Source organism: Colias croceus, chromosome 19, assembly GCF_905220415.1.
Source record: "Colias croceus chromosome 19, ilColCroc2.1".
Lineage (NCBI taxonomy): Eukaryota > Metazoa > Arthropoda > Insecta > Lepidoptera > Pieridae > Colias > Colias croceus.
The window spans coordinates 8,732,215-8,757,159 of NC_059555.1; the positions used below are offsets into that span (position 1 = coordinate 8,732,215).

Consider the following 24,945-nt stretch of genomic DNA (forward strand, 5'->3'; position numbering starts at 1 on the left):
ATGTTTGTTGCCTACATATTGAGAGTTTTATTATTTTAGAATAATTAGTTATACTGCCTATATTATGCTTGGACAATATACGCAAGTAAATGTAATCCCAAATTCCCAAGCTAATCTTAAGTTATAACAAAGTCGCTTTCTTTGTCCCTATGTCTCTTTGTATGCTTAAATCTTTAAAACTACACAACGGATTTTGATGGGGTAGGTACCTATTTTTAATAGATAGAGTTGATTCAAGAGGAAGGTTTTAGACAAAGCGGGTGAAGCTGCGGGCGGTAAGCTAGTTATGAAATAATAAAAAAATACGCTACTGCTAAATAGATAAATTTTCGATGATATAATATTACTTATCTAACTCTTTATAAAATATTTCACAAATACAATGCCCCAGCTACGCTCAAAAATCCTAATAAAGCAGTTATCAAAATCGATAGAGTAGTTTTGAATTAATGTAATACAAACATACAGCGATAGTGCTTGTATTCTATGTAGATGTTGTAAATAACATTAGTGTAGTTAGGTGTAGTTAAATGTTCCAATTACCAGGGAAATAGGGAAATTTATACTTTTTTCTTGTTATTATATTACTTACTAAAAAAAAAAGATTTTTAAATGAAAAGTTTAATATTTTTTTTTTTTAGAATATTTAATGGGAAAAGTTTAATAATTTAATAACAAATCTCAATTATTTACACAGATTTATATTATATTATTTGTTATCTGTGAATTTAAGTCATTTTTGACAGACATGATTGATCTGTAGTTTATTTGTTTTCCGTTTTGCAAATAAATGTCAACGGTGAAAAAAGACGTGGTGTAAAGAAAATACGGAGTAAAATTATATTTATTCGCAGTAAGGTTTAATTTTCCTTTTAAAAATACATAATGGCTTCTTGGCCAGAAGTAACCACTGCTAAATCTGAGAATAGGCACGAAATCAAGTTGTCAGGCGCCGCTATCTCCAAACGTATTTCTGAAGATGGTTTAGACAAAAGTTTGTTTCAATTAACTAATATAAACCTGTTAAATATAAGCGATACGTGTCTCACTATTATTCCTGATGATATCAAGCATTTGGTTAATTTACAATCCCTTCTTTTATTCGGAAATAAAATATCTGAATTCAACGAACACATAACCTCTCTGCCGAAGTTGAAAGTGTTGGATTTGTCCCGAAATCAGCTAACTCGTATACCTGAGAGCTTGAATAAGATGAAAGAATTAACGAACATCAATTTGAGTTCAAATCAAATCGCCGAAATGCCAAAAATCGGTGATATGTTGAATCTTATAACATTGGATCTTTCGAATAATAAACTGACGAGTTTCCCGGATATGGAAGAAGCAAATTTCCCGCATTTAACAGATATCAAGATAAAGTGTAACTTAATTGAAACACTGCCAGGATATGTTGCTAAAAGCTTGCAGTCTCTGAAGAACTTTGATATTGGAGACAATCAGTTGAAGACAGTACCGGGAGAACTAGCATCTATGGCTAAATTAAAAGGTAAGATGAAATAGACGCAGTACATTTTAACAACATAATATGATTTTTATTTATACCTTTTTTCTTAATAATCCTATTTGAATCTTGTGTAGTGAACATCTTTTAATATATTAGTAGTAGTAGATATTATGCGTTGGTTATTTTTGTATTAAAATTGAATATTCATAACATTCCCCATTGCAGAACTAAACCTCAAAGGCAACAAGCTATCTGACAAACGCCTCATGAAGTTAGTCGACCAATGCCGCACAAAGCAAGTAATTGATTACATCAGAGAACACTGCCCTAAATCAGACAGCGCACCACCCACGGGCAAGTCAAAGGGCAAAAAAGGCAAGAAGCAAGAAGAACAAGTACCAGATGACAATATCAGTGAACTATGTCACTCCTTGAAAATCTTACACGTCGAAGATGACACAATTAAAGTGAAAATTGAAGAAAATGAAGTTTGGAACATCAGGCCGTTTATATTGTGCTGTGTTATAAGTAATTTAAAGTTTGATGAGGTGAAATTCAAGAAGTTTATTCAGATGCAAACTAAATTGCATGACACGGTCTGTGATAAGCGCAACATTGCTACTATTGCTACTCATGATATGGCGAAGATACCACCAGGTTTGTTATCATATTTGTTTTCAGAAAAAAATCCATTTGTATGTATATTGTAGCTGGTTTCCTGAATGTAAAAAAAATTGCACATATTCTAACTAAAATTTGAATATATCTGAAATAAAGTAACTATTATTTATATATATTATTATGGTTAATCATTATAATAGGCATTTATTTAATTTAATAACCAATACTTCAAGAAACTGCTGAACTAATTTAAAAACACTAATATAATTTTTCCTTCATTTATAGACATTTTCTCTTTTACAATGACCACATACGAATTGCAAGGTTACATAATATATAAAAAAATTAAATAATTAAAATTAAATTTTACACTAAATATATGTCCATTCTCCAGGTGACATAGTATACACAGCAAAGCCTCCAAAGCACTTGAAACTAATTCCGCTGTCGAGGGCAAAGGCATTCACCGGTGAACAGCTCTTCCAGCAGCTGCAGGCTGAGGCAGAATCATTGAGGAAAGAGAAGAAACGGAATGTATACTCGGGGATACATAAGTAAGTATTTCTGTGATGTTAAATTAGCTTGAGAAGAAAATTTATCTTTTAAGAAAATAACTGAATTATCTTAAAATTGAATGTTTTGCTATGCCTAGAACTCGAGAACAGGTCTACCAATTTGACATTTTGATATTTTTTTCGTTTTTATCAAGACACAACACAAAGACAGATCTTCTACAGCGAAAATATGAAAAAGGGGCAGTAGGGCATTTAATGTCTGTTTGGGCTGCTAGTATATAATATAAAAAATTTAATATTTCAAAGCTTGTGAAATATCCATTCAATAATTTCTAATTTTTTTTATCTATCATATCTATTAATTATTATCATTTATCATATATTTTTGTCTTCCTATTTCAGATACCTATATTTACTGGAAGGCAAACCAAAATACCCATGTCTGCAAGACTCCCAAGGAAGAGTCATCAGCTTTCCACCAATCACCAATTCTGATGATACAAAGGTATGTGTTTAAGTTCCTTTTATTTTGTCTGGCCAAATAATAATTTTTGTTTGTTTTAACGCGCTAATCTCAGGATCTACTGGTCTGATTTGAAAAATTCTTTCGGTGTTAGATATAGATAGCCCATTTATAGAGGAAGGCTATAGGCTACATCATCATGTTAAGACCAACAGGAGCGGAGCACAGCTAGTAATTAATAAAATGACACTCTCACTAGGCTGCAAGGGAATTTAAATTTAAAGTCATCGTACTTTCCTAGAAAAATAAATGACCAGTGGCAATTAAACATGTGTTTTTGTATTTTGAAAGTCTATTTGAATATATTGATAAATAGTCTATGTATAGATAATAGAAATGTTTCGATTGATAGTAAAAATTTATATAAAAAAACTCGAAGAATTAATCTTAAGACATTAAAAATTATAAACATCTGTAAAACAGATTATCCATTTTAACATATCTTCCAATTGCAGATGTCCCACGAGAGCAAAACAATGCTTGTGGAAGTGACGTCCCACTCCTCTCTCGGTTCCTGCAAGACTGTGATGGATAAGCTGCTGCACGAGTGCCTGCTGCTCGGTGTGGCTGATGAGGAAGAGGGGCCATACCATACCCTGACTGTTCAACAGGTGAGGACACATGGACTGCTCGAGCAGTTAATGGCTGAGCGACGTACACGGACTGCTCGAGCGGTCGGTCGTTGACTGCTCGCTACAAACCGCGCAGTTATCGGCTTGAAGCGGTCGCGACGGCTCGAGCAGTCCGTGTACGGCAGTGAATGAATGTCTATAGTTCACCGCATGGTCGCGGCTTCAAGCCGTTGGTCTCAACTGCTTGAAGCGATCCGTGTATGGGCACCCTACAGGTGATGTTTTTGGTTGGATAACTTTTATTAACTAAATGTTTCGTTGAGTAATTTATCCTTATTCCCTAACATAATAATTGATGCAGTAAAATTTCAGAGTTACTTTTAATAGATTTTTGTTGGGTTGATTTCTGCGAATTGGCAAGTGAATTTTCGGAAATCTTTGAATATTGTTTTCTTTATTTTCAAAACATTTCACCCTATTAAAACCCCCTGAAAAATCAATTGATGTTCATTAGTCTCACTAACACTCGAGAACGGTTGTCCCGATTTTGCTTTTGAAATGTTTATCGTTGTTCTGCGAAGGTTTAAACTTTAAACAGAGCGTGTGTGACGAGCACACGTGTCAGAAGTGAAACTTCTTTGACAAGATTCCAAGATACCAAAATCGTTGCCTTACTCCATGACGTGACGGTATTACCATGACGTGACCTTGAAATTTTACTCTCAACGCGCCTAAATAAGTTTGTCTTCATAAAATAAGTGATATATGTTTTTAACAATAGTTTTAATTTGCTATTCCAGGTAAAAGTAGTCGACATGGAGGGTAACTTAAAGAGCGTGTATCCATCAAGAACAGACTGCGTGTTCGAAGGAGCTCCGGTCAAAGTGTACAGATTGCCAAAAAAATAAAAAAGTAAAAAATTCACAGATAAAAAATATATATATCATATTCATAGACAAAAATACATTCAATGTTCATAGTATACAAAATGTGTGGAACAAAATTCCTTATAAACTTTTTTTGTAACATAATATTTATATACGTATATATTATTATAACAGTACTCCAAAATTAATATGCGCATGCAAATCTTCGCTAACTGTCGTATGTATTTCCAAAATGTATTTCATTTCACTAAACAAATTTTACTAAATTATGCATGAAGAAAATGCATTTAACCACTCTATATACATATCGTCTTCGGACGTTACGGGAATATGACAGTTACCGAACTGTGACGAAGATTTATGTACGCATTATCACTTTTGGAGTACTGTACCTCATTTATTTGTTCATTTAGGTTTCAAGATTAACATAATATAAATTTATAAAATATTTTTTGATGTATATTCTTTTGGTTCATAATAATTATTAAATATGTGTTAACCGGTTTTAAATTTAAATGGTATAACATTTTTTTGTGTCTCTTATGTCAATAACGAATATTGTTCCAACATCTTAATAAAATTAAGGCTATTTACACATTATGTAGTTTTACGTGGCTGTCAGTACCTATTTATTATACTAATCACATAATATTAAAAATAATATTTAAAAAAAAAACTTTTTTTATAAAAATGTTATATAAAATGTTATTCCACATAATCTACGTTAATACATTGAAATAGATACTTAAAATCTTAATTAGATTAACTGACACTTGAAAAATAACAAAAAAAATGTGAAAAAAAGATATAGTCATAGAAACTAATGTGTAATCACCCTTACGAGTTCATCTCACTCTAACACTATTAAAATGTAAAGGATAGAGGGTAGGTACTATTGCATTTGAAATTGTATGAAAAAAATTATCTGTTTGTATTTTTAATCAAAACATGTGCTATAGTGCCACAAACTTATCTGACCCGGTGGCGGTGTCACTGATGTCGATTTCTTTTTATGTAGACAAAATATTTCGTATGAAAAGTCTGTGAAAATGTGACATTTCAAAATGGCGGCACGTAGTTCCAGTTTTTGCCACCGGGTCAGTTAAGTTTGTGGCACTGTATATAGTTTAGTTCATAAATATCTGCCTAAAATAATCTAAGAAAGAAAAAAAAATTCTTTTTTATTAGCGTTACAATTTAACTTGTTTTTAAGTGAATATAAAATCTTTCGTATAAAATACGATTAGAATATATTTTTTAATGAAAATAATTTCGTGTTTGTGCACTTGTCGGTTGACCCGACTTTCACTGTGTTTTTGCTGTTTTTTTTATTATAATATAATAAAATTGCTTTCTTAAGTTTGTTCAAGTTTGAGTGGTTGTTGTTTTTGAAAAATAAAACAAATATCTTTTTTATTGTTGTAGTTATGTAATTCTACACTTACTATTGAATTTTATCAACGAAAAAGACGAAAAAAAAACGTTTTTTTGAAAAAGAAATATATTTCATCTTGGCTGTAGTTATCTTTTTTTGTAATCATGCTGGTTATTTGTGTTTTTTTAATTCTCTATAGATTTGGTAAAAAAAAATTGGTCAAGCGTGAGTCGAAAACCCGACGGGGTTCCGTACAATTAATCTAAAGAGCAGATGGCAAAAAAATATCAGTTCAGTAACCAATTTATTTTAAACTTTATTCGGAAAGATGGTAAAAATGTCTTTTTTCAGATAATATTTTGTCTCTTTCGTTATACGTTCTACAATGCATGTGACAGTGACCAATGTAATATATGAAAGTAAAATGATGCTGGTATAAAAAGTATTTTTATAAGTACAAGGAGTGTGGAAAAAGGGTATTTTTGTAAATGGTAGGTTTATAACTATGTCTTGCTACGGACAGTGGAATATATGCGCAACTTTTTCAAAAGTGTTAAAAAGAATTCGGTGTGATTTTTAATATTAATATGTCTATAAAATTATCTTATATCGATGTTAGACTTGTGCTATTTAAACTAAACACTTGAAAAAGATAATAAAAACTATTTATTCCTTCACTGTTATAAGAAGCTGTTAGTTGTGTTTCCGTCATATCTAGTTAAGATTAAAAATATACATAGAATAATTACAACTATAGAGAAATGTACTAATAATTAATTAATAATGAATGTAACACAAAAGCTTACTTATCTTGGTTTAGAAAATGTAATTCTGTGGTCTGGTAATGAACAAAAAATGCCAATACAATTGTCCATATTATATTATAAAAAAAAATTACCGACTCGATATTTTTCCTAAAAATTGGCAACTCGATTCGCAGCTGATATATTATAGTCATTAAATTTTCCGATTTTTAAATTAAGTTTAAACTTCCACACCACGGAATCTACGCATATCTATCAAATCATTTAAATTCGCGTTTTTATTGTTTACGAGATTAATAAGACACAAAGCACAAATGTGCGCAAATTATACGTAGTTCATGTTGGCGATTTATTAATAATTTTCTATATATATTAATTACACACTAATCTAATTATCTTAAGTTTTGTTACCTGCTTAAGTTTCTGTTTAATAATAATCTGTGATTTAATGTTCAGTGTTCATCTCGACACAAAATTTATTTGTTTTTGGCAAATAAAGTTTCTTTACAAATGAGTGTATTTTTATTTAATGTAAAAGGAACACCTATCCCTTCCATAGCATATTAAGGAATACACAAACACGTAAATTAATGGTATAGATATTCCTTCATCGCCAAAATACACAAACATCGAAATCAAGAGCTTTTAGCGTAATCGCATCATTCGTTAGATTTTGTATTTGCCATTTGCTAGTGTCACCTAGTATCTTAGATTATATATTAGGTGTATAGGTAATCCACAAGGTAATCTAAGCCTAGTGTATTCTCCACGTACCTATTCTCTGTCTACGGCTAATGTGTAAGTAGATCAACACCAAAATATTTTAACTACAAAAATGAAAACATTAAAATTTAATCTGTGGTTTCATAAACAGCAATGACATTTGTTATGTGACAGATACATGAATTATGACAGATCCAAAACAAAACTTCTTCTCATAGTTCTCACACTTTGTGTCACACTTGTTTTGACAAGTTTGAATTCAAAAATAGTGTAAAGGTTGAAAGTATTTTTTTAATCATGAGTTATTAATTATTATTTATTTTAGTGAAATTAAGAAATAGAAATGAGGCGCAGCTTAGCGCCGAGCCAAATTGGCTCCGGCGACAATGTTTTTAAAAGTCCTCTACTAAATGCTACGAAACGTAAGAAGCGGGAATGTACAAAGATTCCTCTCGCTCAAAAATCTCTTTCACAATCAATGTCTTCTTCCGATCATGAGAACTTAATCAAGCAGATATTGAGCAAGCCCTTCAAAGTGCCGATTCCGAACTACGTGTCGTCTTTTTGTGGTAAAAGTTTAGGATTAAAACGCACGCAAGTAAGACGAGCTTTGCATGATCCTGATGAACCCAATGCACTTGTATTATACCGACCGCCGTATATCCCAGAACATGAGAGGATGAAAATGAACCCAAATGATATTAGAGTGGCTGTGGTTGTGGATCCCGTTCTTGGAAATATACTTCGACCGCATCAAAGGGAAGGTGTCAAATTCATGTACGATTGTGTCACAGGACATCAGATAGAAAACGCATATGGCTGTATCATGGCTGACGAGATGGGTCTGGGTAAAACCCTGCAATGCATTACATTACTCTGGACGCTACTACGCCAAGGCCCTGAATGTAAGCCCACAATAAGCAAAGCAATCATAGTGTGTCCAAGTAGTTTAGTAAAGAATTGGTATAATGAGATAACAAAGTGGCTCGGACAAAGAATCAATTCCCTTCCAATGGACGGAGGTTCAAAAGCTGATATAACATTAAAATTGCAGCAATTCATGAACACATATAATTCCATGAGAGTTGCAACACCTGTGTTAATTATATCATAAGAGACGTTTAGGATTTATTCAAATATTTTACATTCATCTGAAGTAGGGTTAGTATTGTGCGATGAAGGACACAGACTAAAGAATAGTGAAAATCAAACATATCAAGCATTAATGGGATTAAAAGCTAAGAGGCGAATTCTCATATCTGGCACACCAATACAGAACGATTTGACTGAATATTTCAGTTTAGTACATTTTGTTAATGAAGGAATACTTGGCACGGCCCAAGAATTTAAAAAGAGATATGAAAATCCAATTCTTAAAGGACAAGATGCGTTAGCAAGTACGCAGGAGAGGGAGAGAGCACAAGAGTGCTTACAGACTCTTACGTCTATTGTAAATAAATGTATGATTCGTCGAACAAGCAGCCTACTTACAAAATACTTGCCGGTCAAGTTTGAACAAGTAATCTGTGTTAAAATGACACCACTACAAACACAAATTTATAAGAACTTCATTAATTCAGATACAATTAGGAACAAATTCGCAGGCACAGGGGATAAAAACACTCTCAGTGCATTGTCCAGTATTACTATGTTGAAAAAATTATGTAATCATCCAGATTTAGTGTACGACAAAATTATGGAACGGTCAGAAGGCTTTGAGAAAGCCAGAGATCTTTTACCAAGTAATTACGACATAAAAGACGTGAGACCCGAATACTCAGGAAAATTAATGATTCTTGACTGTATTTTAGCCAATTTGAAAATGAATACAGACGATAAAATCGTTCTTGTATCGAATTATACTCAAACTCTCGATTTATTTGAGAAATTATGTCGTAAACGACAATATTTGTATGTGAGGCTAGATGGTTCTATGACAATAAAGAAAAGAGCTAAAGTAGTCGAAAGTTTTAACGATAAGAATTCCAAAGAATGGATATTTATGTTAAGTTCTAAAGCTGGAGGTTGTGGTCTCAATCTTATTGGTGCTAATCGACTAATCATGTTTGATCCTGATTGGAATCCTGCAAATGACGACCAAGCCATGGCCAGGGTTTGGCGTGATGGGCAAAAGAAAGTCTGCTATATCTACCGCCTTCTTGCCACGGGGACGATCGAGGAGAAAATCTTCCAGCGCCAAGCCCACAAAAAAGCGTTAAGCGACACAGTTGTAGACCAGAATGAGGACTCTTTGCGACACTTTACATCCGACGATTTAAAAGACTTGTTCCGCCTCGAAGAAAACACGCTATCGGATACACACAACAAATTCAGATGCAAGCGTTGTGTGAATAACATACAAGTAACATTGCCCCCAGAAAATTCTGACTGTACGTCTGATTTATCGAATTGGTACCATTGCGCGGATAAAAAGAACCTCGCGGATTTAGTATTAAAACAGTGTTGGGATCTTGCAAAGAGCATTTCGTTCGTCTTCCACCACCGATCAGCTCAAACAGAAGCACAGAAAAACATGGAAGAAGACAAAGAAAATGTTCAAGCCAAGAAGAAAAGAAAAATTGAAATCGATGAAGATTATTCCGAGCCTGATGACAGTGCTGATGAAGATTATGAATAGATTTATTTTACAGTGTTTGTTAAATTAAGTGGAGATTTATGTTACGAATTATAAAAATGTTCTATTTATTTTACTGGTTTCATTTCAAACACACATATCCTAAACTCTTGTCTGCATCTCGCTAATATTTAGGAAAAGTAAATTCTTCTTGTAAATAAGTGCAATATATTCGCATTACCTACCTCTCTTCTAACGAAAAATAATTAAAAATGCAAGCTAACGTTACGAATACGATTCACAATTTTACAGCGACAGCTAAATAACTACGTACCTAGGTAATTTGGCGTAACCCACGGGTTTATCCGCATTGCTCCGCTCCTAGTGGCTAGTAGTTTTAGCTTGATGATACCTACCTATTAGGTATATAGCCTTACTCGATGGATAACAGACTAACACTTAATTTATTCTTCAAATCGGATACGTTGTTCCTGAGATTAGCGTATTCAACCAAACAAAGTAACAATCACTTCAGAATTATAATATTAGTACAGACTACAGATAGGTAACTCAAGAACGACAGAATGGTTGTTTATTTTTGCTTTGTTGGTTTTTGTCTCAGCTTGGATTACAATAACTGTAAATAAATTAACGAAAAAGATTCTAGCCGGTGCACGAAGCTACCAGCTCCCAGCGTATCAATTTGTATAGTAGCCTACTAGCTGTAGTTATAGTATATTTTATAAAGAGAGCAAGTAAGTTATCTTCGAACTAAGGTAGATCGCATCGTTTGTATGTACGCGGAGCACTTGGCCACGCCCCCTGTAATTTACGCAAACCTGACGCACGCACACAACGCGGAATTCTCATGGACCGTTGTCGTTAGGTGCGCGCCATGCTCTGTGGGGCGCGCAATTGCTGTGAGCGGTCGATGTTTGTTTATACAATTATTAAAAATATCAACGTGACAAGTGATAACCCTGCGTCTCGCTAGTTTAGGAACCATGCGCTCCTAAACGCCGGGAGACGGCTTACTCAATCTCTATACTATGGTTTTATTTTATTGAATAAATTTTATCAAAAAAGTTTTCAGTGTTGTTCAGGGGTAAGATATAATGTATCTTTATGTATGTAAGTAATAAAAGTGTTAAAATAAAACAACAATTGAATATTCATAACAAGCATATATTTCCGAAAAAATTTACAAAAACAAAATCGCAGTAACAAAAATGTCATCTAACTCATGTTAAACTCAAAATAATAACTTTAACACACCGTGAATATAATTTTAATTATATATACACAAATCTAAATAACATAAGAAAGGATTATAATTCTAAATAAAGTCATATTTAGTGGCTACCATATTTTTTATTCCTATATAATTTTCATATATAAATTAGTCAATAGTATTAATTTACGTGTTGAAACTCAAGTTTTAAAGTGTATCTTAAAAAGCAGTGAGGGAATGTTTCAAACTCTTTACCTATCTTTTTTAGACTTGCTGGTAAAGTAACTGACCTATTTGACACTTCTTCTATTTTAATGCATTATTGTATTCTTGTCATTCTAACTGATAGATAAACTAATCAGAACATATCCAGAAGTTCCTTGTAAAGTTCTCTTGTAAATTCCTTTATTACATAACTGTTTAAAAATATAAATTTCATGTACTTAAAACTATAATAGACTATAACATAAACCAGATTCCACTTTTTTGGTTGAGGCCACCAGGATCCCCCAGCCCGATCCCCCAGGGGATCCTAGTGAACTCATCGGTTCACCAGAATCCCCTCATAATAAAATGAAGTAAAGATGTTATCAGACTGCTTAAAAATATTTTATTTAACAATATCTAAAAAATGACCTACGCTTATGTCGCTGCTTATTAATTCCATTTGTGTTTCTTGTATAAACTTATCAGTTGCTCCCCGTGACCACGCTCGCTGTAAAGTGTTCGAAACGTCGGGAAAATAATAGAATGAATAAATCGCGTTTAAAATCCGTTAAAAAGTCTTTAATTTCTAAATGTATAATACTCGCGTAAAATCAAACCCTAGAAAATATTATCAGTTGCTATTTGATCTACCTTACGTATTTTTTTTTGGTTGCATTCGCTTTTGTTCAGAATCTCTTTTTAATGCATTCAATAACTGTAGAATGTTAGGGCGTTTTCGACCAATCATTTTTAATAAACCCGAGTTCCAACTTTCGCAACAATTATTGGTGCGATGTCTTTCGCTGAAAACTGACAACATTTTTCTGGTATCGTCATTTTTGAGGTTTGAGTATTTCATATAATTTACTAACTTCAGCATGTTTGGATAATCTTTACTCATACTTAATATGTTTTTTAAAATATAGTTCCACCCTTCAGTCATATATTCCGTAGGTAACAATGGCATAGCACCGCACAACATAACCACTCTACTAGTAAATTTGTTTTTAAGTTAATTAAGTTTTTTTCCCTTTTTACGAATATTCTAATATTCTTACCAAATCTATTCCTTTGTTCTTGATGTCAGTTTTTAGCGAAAGACATCGCACCAATAATAATTGTTGCGAAAGTTGGAACTCGGGTTTATTAAAAATGATTGGTCGAAAACGCCCTAACATTCTACAGTTATTGAATGCATTAAAAAGAGATTCTGAACAAAAGCGAAGGCAACCAAAAAAAATACGTAAGGTAGATCAAATAGCAACTGATAAGTTTATACAAGAAACACAAATGGAATTAATAAGCAGCGAGCGTAGGTCATTTTTTAGATATTGTTAAATAAAATATTTTTAAGCAGTGTGATAACATCTTTAAGTACTTCATTTTATTATGAGGGGATTCTGATGAACCGATGAGTTCACTAGGATCCCCTGGGGGATCGGGCTGGGGGATCCTGGTGGCCTCAATCACTTTTTTATTTCCGTCATAACTAATACCTATGTATATTTAAAAAAAAAAAAATTTACAACAAACAATATTCAATACTTACTACTTAATTAATAATACCTAAAAAAAACTACAACGACATTTTGAGAATACACTTTTTTCTCTTTTATGACAATCTTATACTATTACAACAAACACAAAAATAATTCACCAAGAAATAAACAAACTGCAAATTTAAGAATATTAAAAAAAATAACCACTACCTATTTTGAATCTTCAATCTATACTGAGCATAGATTATTAAGACTTCTCTTACTTTTTTATTCTTCTATCGTAATACAGACTATACAAAAAACTATTGAATTATCTATTATGAAATGAAACAATATAATGAGAAAATTTTAAAGTTAATTTCTATTGAATAAACTTTATAGAGGAATAAGTAATTATTATATTAAGCAAATAAAGTATTTATAAACTCAAACATAAATATAAAGAAATAATAAGTTAACTAGAACAACTTAATTTCAATCCATAAGACCAGCTCGGCGGTTGAGAGGAATAACCAAGTTTCTCTGCTTCTTCGTTCACTTCAAAGGGTTTCTTGAACACTTCCAACAGATGGCGTACCTGTCAAAAAAATATTTTTAGTCGCAAAATATCCCGCCATATTTTTTTTTTCAATATAGGAATCATGAGCAAGAAACAATGATATTTTAAGTAAAAAGGTTGGAATGTAGCTAAATGGCCACAATTCACTTCAGTTGTCTCTTTTTCTAGTTGGTAACCTATCTATTATACCTTTTTACGTAAAACATCACTGGCTATAAATTTTAATTTTGTTTCACTATTTCTCCCTTCGACTGTCGAGTATTCTCAATTTTTGGTATACTTTACAAAATATAGGTTTAAGAGCTAGCGCACAAGAGCAACTTTTGTCTCCGCAACTATTGTGTCTCTCCCATCAATTGTATGGGGAGTTGCGTCGCTACGTGCGCGCACTTTCATACTAGCCCATAGGTGGGAGAGACTAAATAGTTGCGGAGACAAAGTTGCTCGTGCGCGCTACCTCTTATATAATATGCTTTCGACAATTTAATAAAACAAGTTGTAGTTCAGTTTTTAATGTATATTTTCTTTTCGTTCCTACTATTTTTTCATTCTTTATCTATACATATAATAAATCTGTAGAAGGGTCAATTCTGTACATTGAAAATATTGAAAAAATAACTAGCAGGGGGTGTTACTGGATCGATACCAAACCCAAATATGTGATTAAAAAATTTTTTGTCTGTCTGTCTGTCTGTCTGTCTGTATGTGAAGACATCACGTGAAAACTACCGGTTCGATTTCGATGAAACTTGGTATAATTATACCTTATTATCCTGGGCGTAAAATAGGATACTTTTTATCCTGGAAAAATACGTAGAAAAAAAAATAATCTCAATTTTTCAGTTATCCATAGACGTTGTTCTGTTCTGTAGTAGGTACCGCGAACACACGTTGCGTATTATTATAGACCTAGCCGTATTTGGGTCCAATAGATATTTATAAGATGTCATTGTCCGAGTTACTCAAAATGGAGAAATAATCCATCCACGCAAAGACCGACATCCGCGCGGACGGAGTCGCGGGCGGAAGCTAGTAATTAATATTATGTTGCATTTTACCTTTTTAAAATCATTTTTCTCAGCGTCAGCAATGGCCTCTTGTAGTATCCAATTCCTCGGCACATACAGGGGGTTCACTTTTAGCATTCGCTCTTTACGTTTCTCATCAGTAACTAAAAGAATAATATTAATTTAAAATTTTTAGCAATTTAAATTATATTTTCAAGTGAGTTATTTTGGAAGACGAGAAAATTAGTGCGACCTTATTTTTATCTTTATTTCGTAATTCTTTTATTATAATAGCACATACATATTTGTATATTAATTTAAAAATATATTGTTGTTCCCAAAATAGTTTTTTGTGTGTCTTCCTCCTGAATATCTTTGTTCTTTTTGGTAATAGATTAGATTTTATGTAATGTCCGGACTGTTTATTTATTTATATCTTATTTGAAAATAAGTTTTACAGCATAATTACCATTTTCAGTGTCAATCCGTTCTCTATACCTCTTCACCCACTCGTCCCATCCCTTTGCTTTACACAATTTGATCAATGACCAGTGATTTTTTAATATTTCTTCATCACACAGCTGATCTAAATTTATCTGTAAAAAATATTTTAATAATAAAATACCATAACAAACTAATAACAACTTGCAAGTTTTTTTCTTTTATATAAATTAGAATGAGCCTTTCTCGATGAATGAGCTATCTAACACAGAAAGAATTTTTCAAATCGGACCAGTAGTTCCTGAGATTAGCGCGTTCAAACAAACAAAAAAACTCTTCAGCTTTATAATATTAGAATAGATTAGTCTTTAAAGGTGGTAGTGATAAAACATTATTCATTAAATTATTTCACGCAAACACACGATGAAGTACTAGTATTATTATAAACTAGCTTTCCGCCGGCGGCTCCGCCCGCGGTTTCAAAGAAAAACTTGCATAGTTTCCGTTCCCGTGGAATTTCCGGGATAAAACCTATCCTATATTCCTCGTGGATAATGTAGCTTTCGAATGGATGAATTCATTACAATCAAACAAACAAACATAGTTTTCCTCTTTATAATATTAGTGTTGATAAATTACTTACTTCAGCCAATTGCCGGAAGGTAGCTGTAAAATCCGCCATAGTGCTTTGCATCAAACTTAACAAATCTTTTACTAATTTTTCGTCGCCATCTTTGTAATTTTCAAGACCGAGTTTTAGGTTGAATGTATTTCTGGAATTATTAAATTGATAATACACAATTCATTATTAAATAATAGTTTCGACACAATGACTGTATTATTAAAAATATTCTTAGTCCTATTTAAATGATATTAAACGTTTTAGAGTAATTCAAAATAAATAGAGTAACTAAGGTATTTTATATGAGATTTAGTTTCCAAAAAAATTACTTTAGACAAATTAACTGACCTGTAAGTCACAAATTTTTTATAAGATATTTGTTAATCTATACTATAAAAATGAATCGCAAAATGCGTTGGTAAGCGCATAACTCGAGAACGGCTGAACCGATTTCGTTAATTCTTTTTTTATAATATTCCTTGAAGTACGAGGATGGTTCTTATGGAGAGAAAACGTAAACATGTACCACGGGCGAAGCCGGGGCGGACCGCTAGTAAAATATATAAGTGTACATTATATTATAAATAATATTTACCTAATTTTATCTTCCACATATTCATCCAACGTCGCCTGTATTGCCCGTATTTTCGCTATCTGTTCCACTTTTAATATAAGCACCAACGCTTCGGCGAACTTATCCAAATTCCATAGCAAAATCTGTAAAAGAACAACAAAATCAGTAATTTTCAAAAAAAAATACAATAAATTCATAAACAGATAAATAAAATATGAAAATTCATTTATTGAACAGCTTAGTATTATTTGACTTACTAAAAATATCAACTTATCTATAATGGTTAAGAAATATGCATTTCAAACATGCAAACAGACAAAAAACGAATCCAATTGGTTATCCATTTGGTAATCGAAAGTTTACATCACTATCAATAGGATAAATAAAAAAAGTTAAAGTTAAAAAAAAATAAGTTGCTCTTTTAAATCATGTCAGATGTTAAAAAGTTATTCTTTACCTCAGGCTGCATCTTATAAGCATATCGTCCCATATCATCAGAAGAATTTGGCACATAATGATCATAATAATGGTCTATGAAACCATACGGTCCGTAGTCTATGGTCAAGCCAAGGAGGCTTATGTTATCTGTATTTAATACACCGTGCGTAAATCCTATACCTGTAATTAAAAATAATTAAATTATTAAACCGTTTTTAATAACTCAGCCCCTGGAATCACAGACACAATAGAAAATCTATTGTGTCGTGGACCGATGGGGCCGCTGGGGGCTCAATGGATTAAAAGTCTAAAAGAGTAGATAGTTGACAGACAATCTAGCCCTAAGCTAGATTTAAACTAGTTTATAAGACAACAGCTAAGCAGTCTTTTTCTATTGTGCATCAAAATATTCAAGGCTTAGCTAGCAAATTATTAGAAATAGAATTATTTTTAAATCATAATAGAATTAAAATATTTTGTGTAACAGAACATTGGCTTAAACAATGTCAGTTGTTAATAAATATTGATAATTATAAATTAAAAAGTATATACTTTAGGAAAAACGCTATTCATGGAGGTTCTCTTATTTTTGTACACAATAGTTTAAAATGCAAGGAACGAACTGACATTGTTAGCCTTTCTGTAGAACGCACCATTGAACTGTCCTGTGTTGAACTTGAGCGTTACATTATTGTTTGCGTTTATAGGCCTCCTTCCAGTGACTATAATATGTTTGAGACAGTCATGGAAGAAATATTAAAGCGTTTGAGCAGAAGTGAAAAGAAGGTTATAGTATGTGGAGACTTTAATATTGATTTACTTTCACATACACAAATGGCAACACGAATAGTTAATTTATTTCAATCATTTAATTTACATAAACTTTTTGATGAACCCACACGAATTACACCAAGTTCTGCAACTTGTATTGATAATGTTTACTGTGATTGTAACTTTTTAGAAAAAAATATTCTCAATACACTGACTTCGGATCACTGTGGCCAGAAAGTAGTTTTTGAATGGGATTGCATACCTACATTTAAAAGAATTAATGTTAGGCCTATAACTAAAAAAGGCATTCATAAATTTAGAGATAATATTAATAATAAATTGCCTGGCCTGAATGATCAATCCTTTCATACTAATCCTTGTGAAATGTTTACAAATCTTTTTAATTTAATTCATAATGAGTTTGAAAAAATCTTTAAAGTTAAATCTTTAAGTATTACCAAGGATTTACCATTTAGCCAATGGGCAACACCGATGCAGGAACGTTTTATATGAGTTATATGGCATGAAGCAATATAACAAAGACTTGGCATTTCTTAGTTATGTTAGAAATTATTCAAAAACTTTTAAAAAAGTTTGTTTCACTGCCAAGTGCTTGTATGTCAGAGATAAAATACGCAACTCTGATAACAAAGTTAAAACGGTTTGGGCAATTATTAATGGTGAAATGGGCAAAAGCCAATCAAATAGTACCATAAAACTAGTTAATGCTGGTAGGGTCATTGACAAAAGTGCTGATGTTGCGCTTGCTTTTGAAGATTTTTTTAGTAGTGTCCCTGCTAGTATTACCGAAAAATTAAATTCGTCATCAGCGCTTGCGGAGTCCTACTTGAGGGACCATGTTGCTGAATGTAATGTATTATTTGAATTGCGACATGTGACTGCAGAGGAAATTGTTAAAACTTTTAAAACATTAAACTTAAAAAAAACATGTGATCTCTGGGGAATGTCTGTAAATCTAGTAAATAATATTATAGAAAACATTGCCAACCACTTAGCGTTTATATTTAATCAATGTTGTGACTGTGGTATATTCCCTGATTTATTAAAGTTAAGTAAAGTTATTCCTTTATTTAAAAGTGGTGACCAAGAAGACTGTAATAACTATAGGCCAATTTCCATTTTACCAACTTTGAGCAAAGTCTTCGAGAAATTAATTTTAAACCAATTATGTAGTCATTTTGTATCAAATGGTTTACTGCACGCCAAACAGTTTGGTTTCACAAAGGGGCGCTCTACCACTGATGCTGGAATAGCTCTTTTGTCACATATATATAAAGCATGGGAAAATTCAAAGAATGCTTTGGGGATATTCTGCGACCTTTCTAAGGCTTTTGACTGTGTAGAACATACCACTCTATTACGGAAACTAAATTTTTATGGTATTAAAGGTTTATCTCAGGACCTCATAGCTTCATATCTTCAGAACAGGGTACAAACCGTTGTTGTTAATGGAGAGAAATCTCGCGGTGCGCCGATTAACATAGGTGTTCCGCAGGGATCTATCTTAGGACCGTTTTTGTTCTTAGTATATATTAATGACCTACCTTATTATTTGCAGGATATGTGTGAAATAGTACTGTTTGCAGATGATACCTCATTAATATTTAATGTGGATAGACATGACACAAATGTTGACGAAGTAAACTCTGCTCTTTTACGCATATCCAAATGGTTCACTGCTAATAATTTATTATTAAATGCAAAAAAAACAAATTGTGTTGAATTTATCCTTCCAAATGTAAAAAAGGTGAAAAGGGATATTATTTTAAACGGGGAGGTATTATACCCTGTGGATTCTACTGTTTTTCTTGGTTTGACACTAGATGAGAAGCTACAATGGGGGGCCCATGTTGCCACCACCGCTGCTAAGCTTAGTTCAGCTGCATATGCAGTTCGAAGAATAAGGCATCTCACCGATGAAGACACGGCTAGATTGGTTTATTTTAGCTACTTTCATAGCATTATGTCCTATGGAATTCTGCTATGGGGCAGGGCTGCAGATATAGAAACTATATTTATATTACAGAAAAGAGCCATACGCTCTATATATAATTTACGTGCTAGGGACTCACTAAGAGATCTCTTTAAGAATACTGGTATCCTCACAGTACCATCACAGTATATATTTAATAATATTTTATATGTACACAAAAACGCAGACTTACACACAAGAGTAGGAGATAGACACCGTTATGGCACAAGGAACCGAAATAAAATTGAAATGCCATTTTACCGGTTAGCTAAAGTTAAAAATTCATTTATGGGCCAAGGTATACTTTTTTACAACAGAATTCCTCATAGTATTAAAGAGTTTAGTAGTGCTAAATTTAAAAATTATGTAAAAAACGTATTAGTTCAGAGAGCCTATTACAGCATTAAGGAATATATGGAAGATAAAAACCCATGGAGGGTTGTCGCGTAAAAACCACAGGACAGTTCTTTGGCATATTATGATATATACGTACAGTTACTTACATATTTTGTAAAATTAAATTGTAATACTGAAATGATTTAAAAGAGCAACTATGGAGTTTCTTGCCGATTCTTCTCCATAGATACTGCTTTCCGAATCGGTGGTAAATGTTAAAAATATGTATTGACGTTTCAAAAGTGCTTCTCGAAGAAGTCTAATTGAATAAATAAATGTTTGAGTTTGAGTTTGAGTTTGATATTTTTAATATTATATATATTTTTAATATTAAAATAAATAATCAGTTTTTAACAAATATTATATATTATATTTGTTAAATAATTTTTTACAAGTTGTATTTTATACCTTGCCATGTCGCTACCATATCCAAATTCCGATGAGCAACTTCTGAATATAATTTGACATATCTATCCTCATCATCAAGGCTTATTTCCGGGAAATGATGCTGAAATAAAAAAAAATATTAGAAAGGTTTCAGTAAAACTTTAATACATAAAAAATTAGGTTACAACATATTATTATCATCACAAAGTATTAAAAAAATACCGAGTAGAATTTATGTGCAAAACAGTAAACACAACCTATCACTATAGAATACACACTAACACCTTACACCATAGACAACATACCCTACCATATACAGCACACCCTTCCATAGACAACACATCCTATAATAGACAACACAGCCTACCTTTACATCCTTCCCACGCAAAACTTACTTTAATAATAAAATCAGCCAATTTGCCGCCAATTCAGGCTCGCGTCTCTTATACAGTATCTCGAAGGAGCCGATCCTGTACCACGCAGGCGACAGTCGCACGACTATCGCAGCTCGTTCTTGTCTAGCCATACCACTGTACATTATATAACCCATAGACAACACACACTTATACCATAGACACAATCTATCAGCATAGACAACGCACCTTACCATAGATAACAGACCCTAACATAAACAACACATCCTACCATAGCCTACCTTAATAATAAAATCAGCCAATTTTGCCGCCAATTCAGGCTCGCGTCTCTTATACAGTATCTCGAAGGAGCCAATCCTGTACCACGCGGGCGACAGTCGCACGACTATCGCAGCTCGTTCCTGTCTAGCCATACCACTGTACGTTTTGTCGCGCCACACTTTGTGGTCGTCGCTCACTGAAAATAATTAAATTCATTTTACAAACATTCTTCTCTAACGGTATATTGTCAATATTAAAGTAAAACTTAAAGAACATTAAACATTTTTCTAAATTAAGCCTTATTGTAATGACTTAATGGTGTATATTCAACTAAAACCCAAAACAAAATAAAAAATACTAAACTAGACCTTATTACAATTACATAATAATCCAATCTGAATCATATAAACATTAATATTAGCGGTAGTATTCAACATTCAAATTACAAAAAGTAACTCAATTAATAACATTTACATATCACGCTAAATTACACCTTATTAAGACAACAAAAAGTTCAAATTCCAAAAACCGCCTTACCTACCAGCGCTCCAGCCCTCGTGGTCGGTATCCCCAGGTAGTAGCACGCTTCGCTCGCGATCATTTCGCGAATCGACGAGCGTAATACCGCTCGTCCATCGCCGAAGCGAGAGTATGGAGTCTCACCGGAACCTTTGAGCTGGGGTTGCCAGGTTTCACCCTTTCTGTTAAAAGGTTGCCATGTAGAAAAGTGGAATTAAAATGCATGTGGTTTTTATGAAGTGAAAGGTAATATAAACAGTGAAAATCGAATATGTATCATTTTAACAGAATAAAAAAAAATATTAAATAATTCACGTCTAGATTTATATATAGATTATAGATATATAGATTTATATACTAGCTTACTGCCCGCGGCTTCGCCCGCTTTGTCTAAAATAGTGTTGCCGCTCGATAGTCCACTATCGATAGTCTATCGATTAACTATCGATAGTTGGTGAAAAGCAATAGTATCGATAGCACTATCGATACTATCGATAGTGTCGATACTATCGATAGTATCGATAGTCCTATAAGCGTAAATACTATCGACACATAGCAATACCATCGATAGTATCGATACTATCGAAGCTCAATATCGAACGAACTATCGATACTATCGATAGTGTCGATACTATCGAAGCTCAATATCGAACGAACTATCGATACTATCGATAGTGTCGATACTATCGATAATATCGTCCCATCGATAGTGACCTTTTTCTCGATAGTATTGCTTTATCAATAATATTATAGTGGATGACAGAGAACTAGATGTTTGGTTATAATACTTTTCAAGTTATCTATTGGCGCTTTGTACAATCCATTTTTTTTAGTTCGTTAATTCGTAATCCAATAAGCCATGTACATTTGTGCATAGTTAGTGTCTTCTAATTTAAATTGACCCATTATACCAAGAAATCGTGAACAATACTATTGCACAATTTACTACTATCGATAGCTCAAAACTATCGATAGTATCAGTACTATCGATAGTATCGATTGTAGTTGCAATATTCAGTAGCAATAGTATCGATACTATCGACAGTATCGATAGTAAAGCAACTATTGGCAATCAATACTATCGATTTTATCGATACTATTGCAGTTCATCAATAGTATTCCATGATTAACGCTATCGATAGTATCGATAATATCGATACTATCGATAGTGCTATCGATATTCTGACTTATTTTCAAGGTTAACTATCGATAGTCAAACTATCGATAGTTCGGCAACACTAGTCTAAAACCTAATAAATTATATACTAAAACCTTCCTCTTGAATCGCTCTATCTATTAAAAAAAAAACCGCATCAAAATCCGTTGTGTAGTTTTAAAGATTTAAGCATACAAAAGGACATAGGGACAGAAAAGGCGACTTTGTTTTATATGTACTACTTATGTAATGATGATTTATCAATTATACAGACCTGTTCACATATTCTCCCAAAATATGTGCTCTACCATCACCAAGTTGATCTGCCCAATAACCAAATTGATATCCGCCATACCTAAAAATCAGAAATAAATGCACTATGTATAAAAAATTATTATATTTAGATAATATTACAGATAATTTTTATAAGGAGGAACGCTGGCTCCTAAGACACAGAGTTCCTCTAGTTTAGGAGTCAGCATACATATTTTTGTAAAGTTAATTTTTTTGGCAAATAAAGATTCATTTTATTATTTTTTTTTAATACGAAAACAGCATAAATGCAATTAATGATCACAATAATAATCCCAACAACAAGAACAACAACATTGGTAAAACTATAGTTAGAGATCTGAAAAAGACCATAGCATAAAGGTTCTATCCTGGAAATCCCACAGGAATGAGAATTATATGAGCTTCTTTCACAATGTGCATGTCTATACTTCTATACTAATATTATAAAGAGGAAAGGTTTGTAATTATGTATATATGTATGTATCGTTTTCACGCATAAACTACTGGACCAATTTCAAAAATTATTTCACCGTTAGAAAGCTGCATCTTCACTGAGCAACATAGGCTAGGTTTTATCCTGGAAATCCCATGGGAACGGGAACTATGCGGGTATTTCTTTGAAAACGCAACAACAACTCACCTATGAGATACGCTAAGTCCACCTTCTGGCAGATATTTGCCGCTCACAAAATGTATGAACTCCTCACTTTCAGACACTTTAGGATCCAAATCCAGCACATCTATTAGTGCGTCTTCAGACACACACACTAAATGTAGCTTGCCTGTCAATGGTTCTGTAGGTACCTAGAGTAGGTAGATATAAATAATAATAAAAAGGAATCAGATGTTAATAAAATAACTGTCTGTTTAAGGATGCCTGCTCTGGCACAAGATATTAATCTACACTAATATTATAAAGAGGAAAACCCTGTTTGTTTGTTTATTTGATTGTAATGAATAGGCTCATAAACTACTGGACTGATTTTAAAAATTCTATCACCGAAACTAAACTCGAAAGCTACATTATCCACAAGTAATATAGGATAGGTTTTATCCCGGAAATTCCACGGGAACGGGAACTATGCGAGTTTTTCTTTGAAAGCGCGGGCAGAGCCGCCGGCGGAAAGCTAGTTATTAATAATAAGAATAAATGAGAATTTAAACTACTACTAAAAACAGCTATAGCTGTATAGCTACAACTATAGGACAGTTCTTTGGCATATTATGATATATTATGTAGTTAGATATAAGTTACATATTATGTAATATTGACATGATTTTAAAAGAGCAACTATGGAGTTTCTTGCCGATTCTTCTCCATAGATACTGCTTTCCGAATCGGTGGTAAATATTAAAAATACCTATGTAATGACGATTCGAAAGTGCTACTAAATAGTAGTCTAATTGAATAAATGAATGTTTGAGTTTGAGTTACTTATACAGAAAGTATACTTTCTGTATATCAGAGAGCAAAGTAAATAGAACTTCATAATACTAGACAGAACCAGACCCTTTCCTAATTGCATGTTTTTGTTACTTGTTCACATTTTTTAGTGATAAAGTAAGTAAGTAAGTATTTTATAAATCTATATTACACAAGACATTTATATCATCGATATCGTTTAAAAATTATTAGTCACCGTACTCGAAATTTCAAAACAAAATATTTGCATACTAGCTATTATCGCCTATTGAAGTATTGAATTTGAATTGCGCCATAATATTGGTTTTTAATTTTAAACGTAACAGACACAAAAAATCTTACCTTTGAGAAAATTGCATGATTTACCGCCACTGGTACATTATACTCAGGATTCTCATTAATTGGGAGTTCAGCGTAGCTTGGAGGACTTTTAAATTTAAAGTCTTTAAAATCGTTTATTAGTTTAGTGCCTAACATCATTTCCCTTGGGTTATGTAGTAAGGCATGGAAAGTACTAAAGCCGCGCTTCATATATTTGAATAAACTTGATTTGTAATAACTTTTAAATGTCCTGAACACGAATAATTTTAAATTTTAAATTAATAATATGCAGGTAGATATTTTCTGAATTCTGCACAGTTTAAAATATTTCATAAACTTATGTATGACAGTGACAAGTGACAACTGACATTGACTCTAAACTATTTGAAATTGCCATTTTAAAAATAAGTTAATAGAGGTTGCGTTCCAAAAATTTTATAAAAAATTGGATA

The 24,945-nt window shown here is 32.6% G+C and overlaps 4 protein-coding genes across 4 annotated transcripts; 3 read left to right on the forward strand and 1 right to left on the reverse strand.

Annotated features, from left to right (window-relative positions):
- Positions 1-790: 790 nt before the first annotated feature.
- Positions 791-5,045, forward strand: LOC123700451 (leucine-rich repeat-containing protein 47-like). Its single transcript, XM_045647662.1, has 6 exons — positions 791-1,507; positions 1,691-2,122; positions 2,481-2,640; positions 3,004-3,106; positions 3,580-3,735; positions 4,497-5,045. The coding sequence occupies exons 1-6, from the start codon at positions 886-888 to the stop codon at positions 4,602-4,604; spliced, it is 1,581 nt and encodes a 526-aa protein (XP_045503618.1). The 5' UTR covers positions 791-885; the 3' UTR covers positions 4,605-5,045.
- Positions 5,046-7,788: 2,743 nt separating this feature from the next.
- LOC123700351 (DNA repair and recombination protein RAD54-like) lies at positions 7,789-10,152 on the forward strand. The gene has a single exon (XM_045647542.1). It carries the CDS (start codon positions 7,789-7,791, stop codon positions 8,557-8,559), a length of 771 nt encoding a protein of 256 aa, XP_045503498.1. The 3' UTR covers positions 8,560-10,152.
- Positions 8,671-10,083, forward strand: LOC123700443 (DNA repair and recombination protein RAD54-like). Its single transcript, XM_045647654.1, has one exon. The coding sequence runs from the start codon at positions 8,671-8,673 to the stop codon at positions 10,081-10,083; it is 1,413 nt and encodes a 470-aa protein (XP_045503610.1).
- A 2,827-nt stretch (positions 10,153-12,979) lies between the features above and the next one.
- LOC123700557 (protein adenylyltransferase SelO, mitochondrial-like) lies at positions 12,980-24,835 on the reverse strand. Its single transcript, XM_045647807.1, has 12 exons — positions 24,515-24,835; positions 23,390-23,553; positions 22,730-22,810; positions 21,318-21,481; positions 20,801-20,976; positions 20,167-20,266; positions 16,618-16,778; positions 16,182-16,303; positions 15,608-15,737; positions 14,993-15,119; positions 14,575-14,687; positions 12,980-13,534 (listed from the first exon to the last, which is right to left on the reverse strand). Exons 1-12 carry the CDS (start codon positions 24,701-24,703, stop codon positions 13,412-13,414), a joined length of 1,650 nt encoding a protein of 549 aa, XP_045503763.1. The 5' UTR covers positions 24,704-24,835; the 3' UTR covers positions 12,980-13,411.
- Positions 24,836-24,945: the final 110 nt, after the last annotated feature.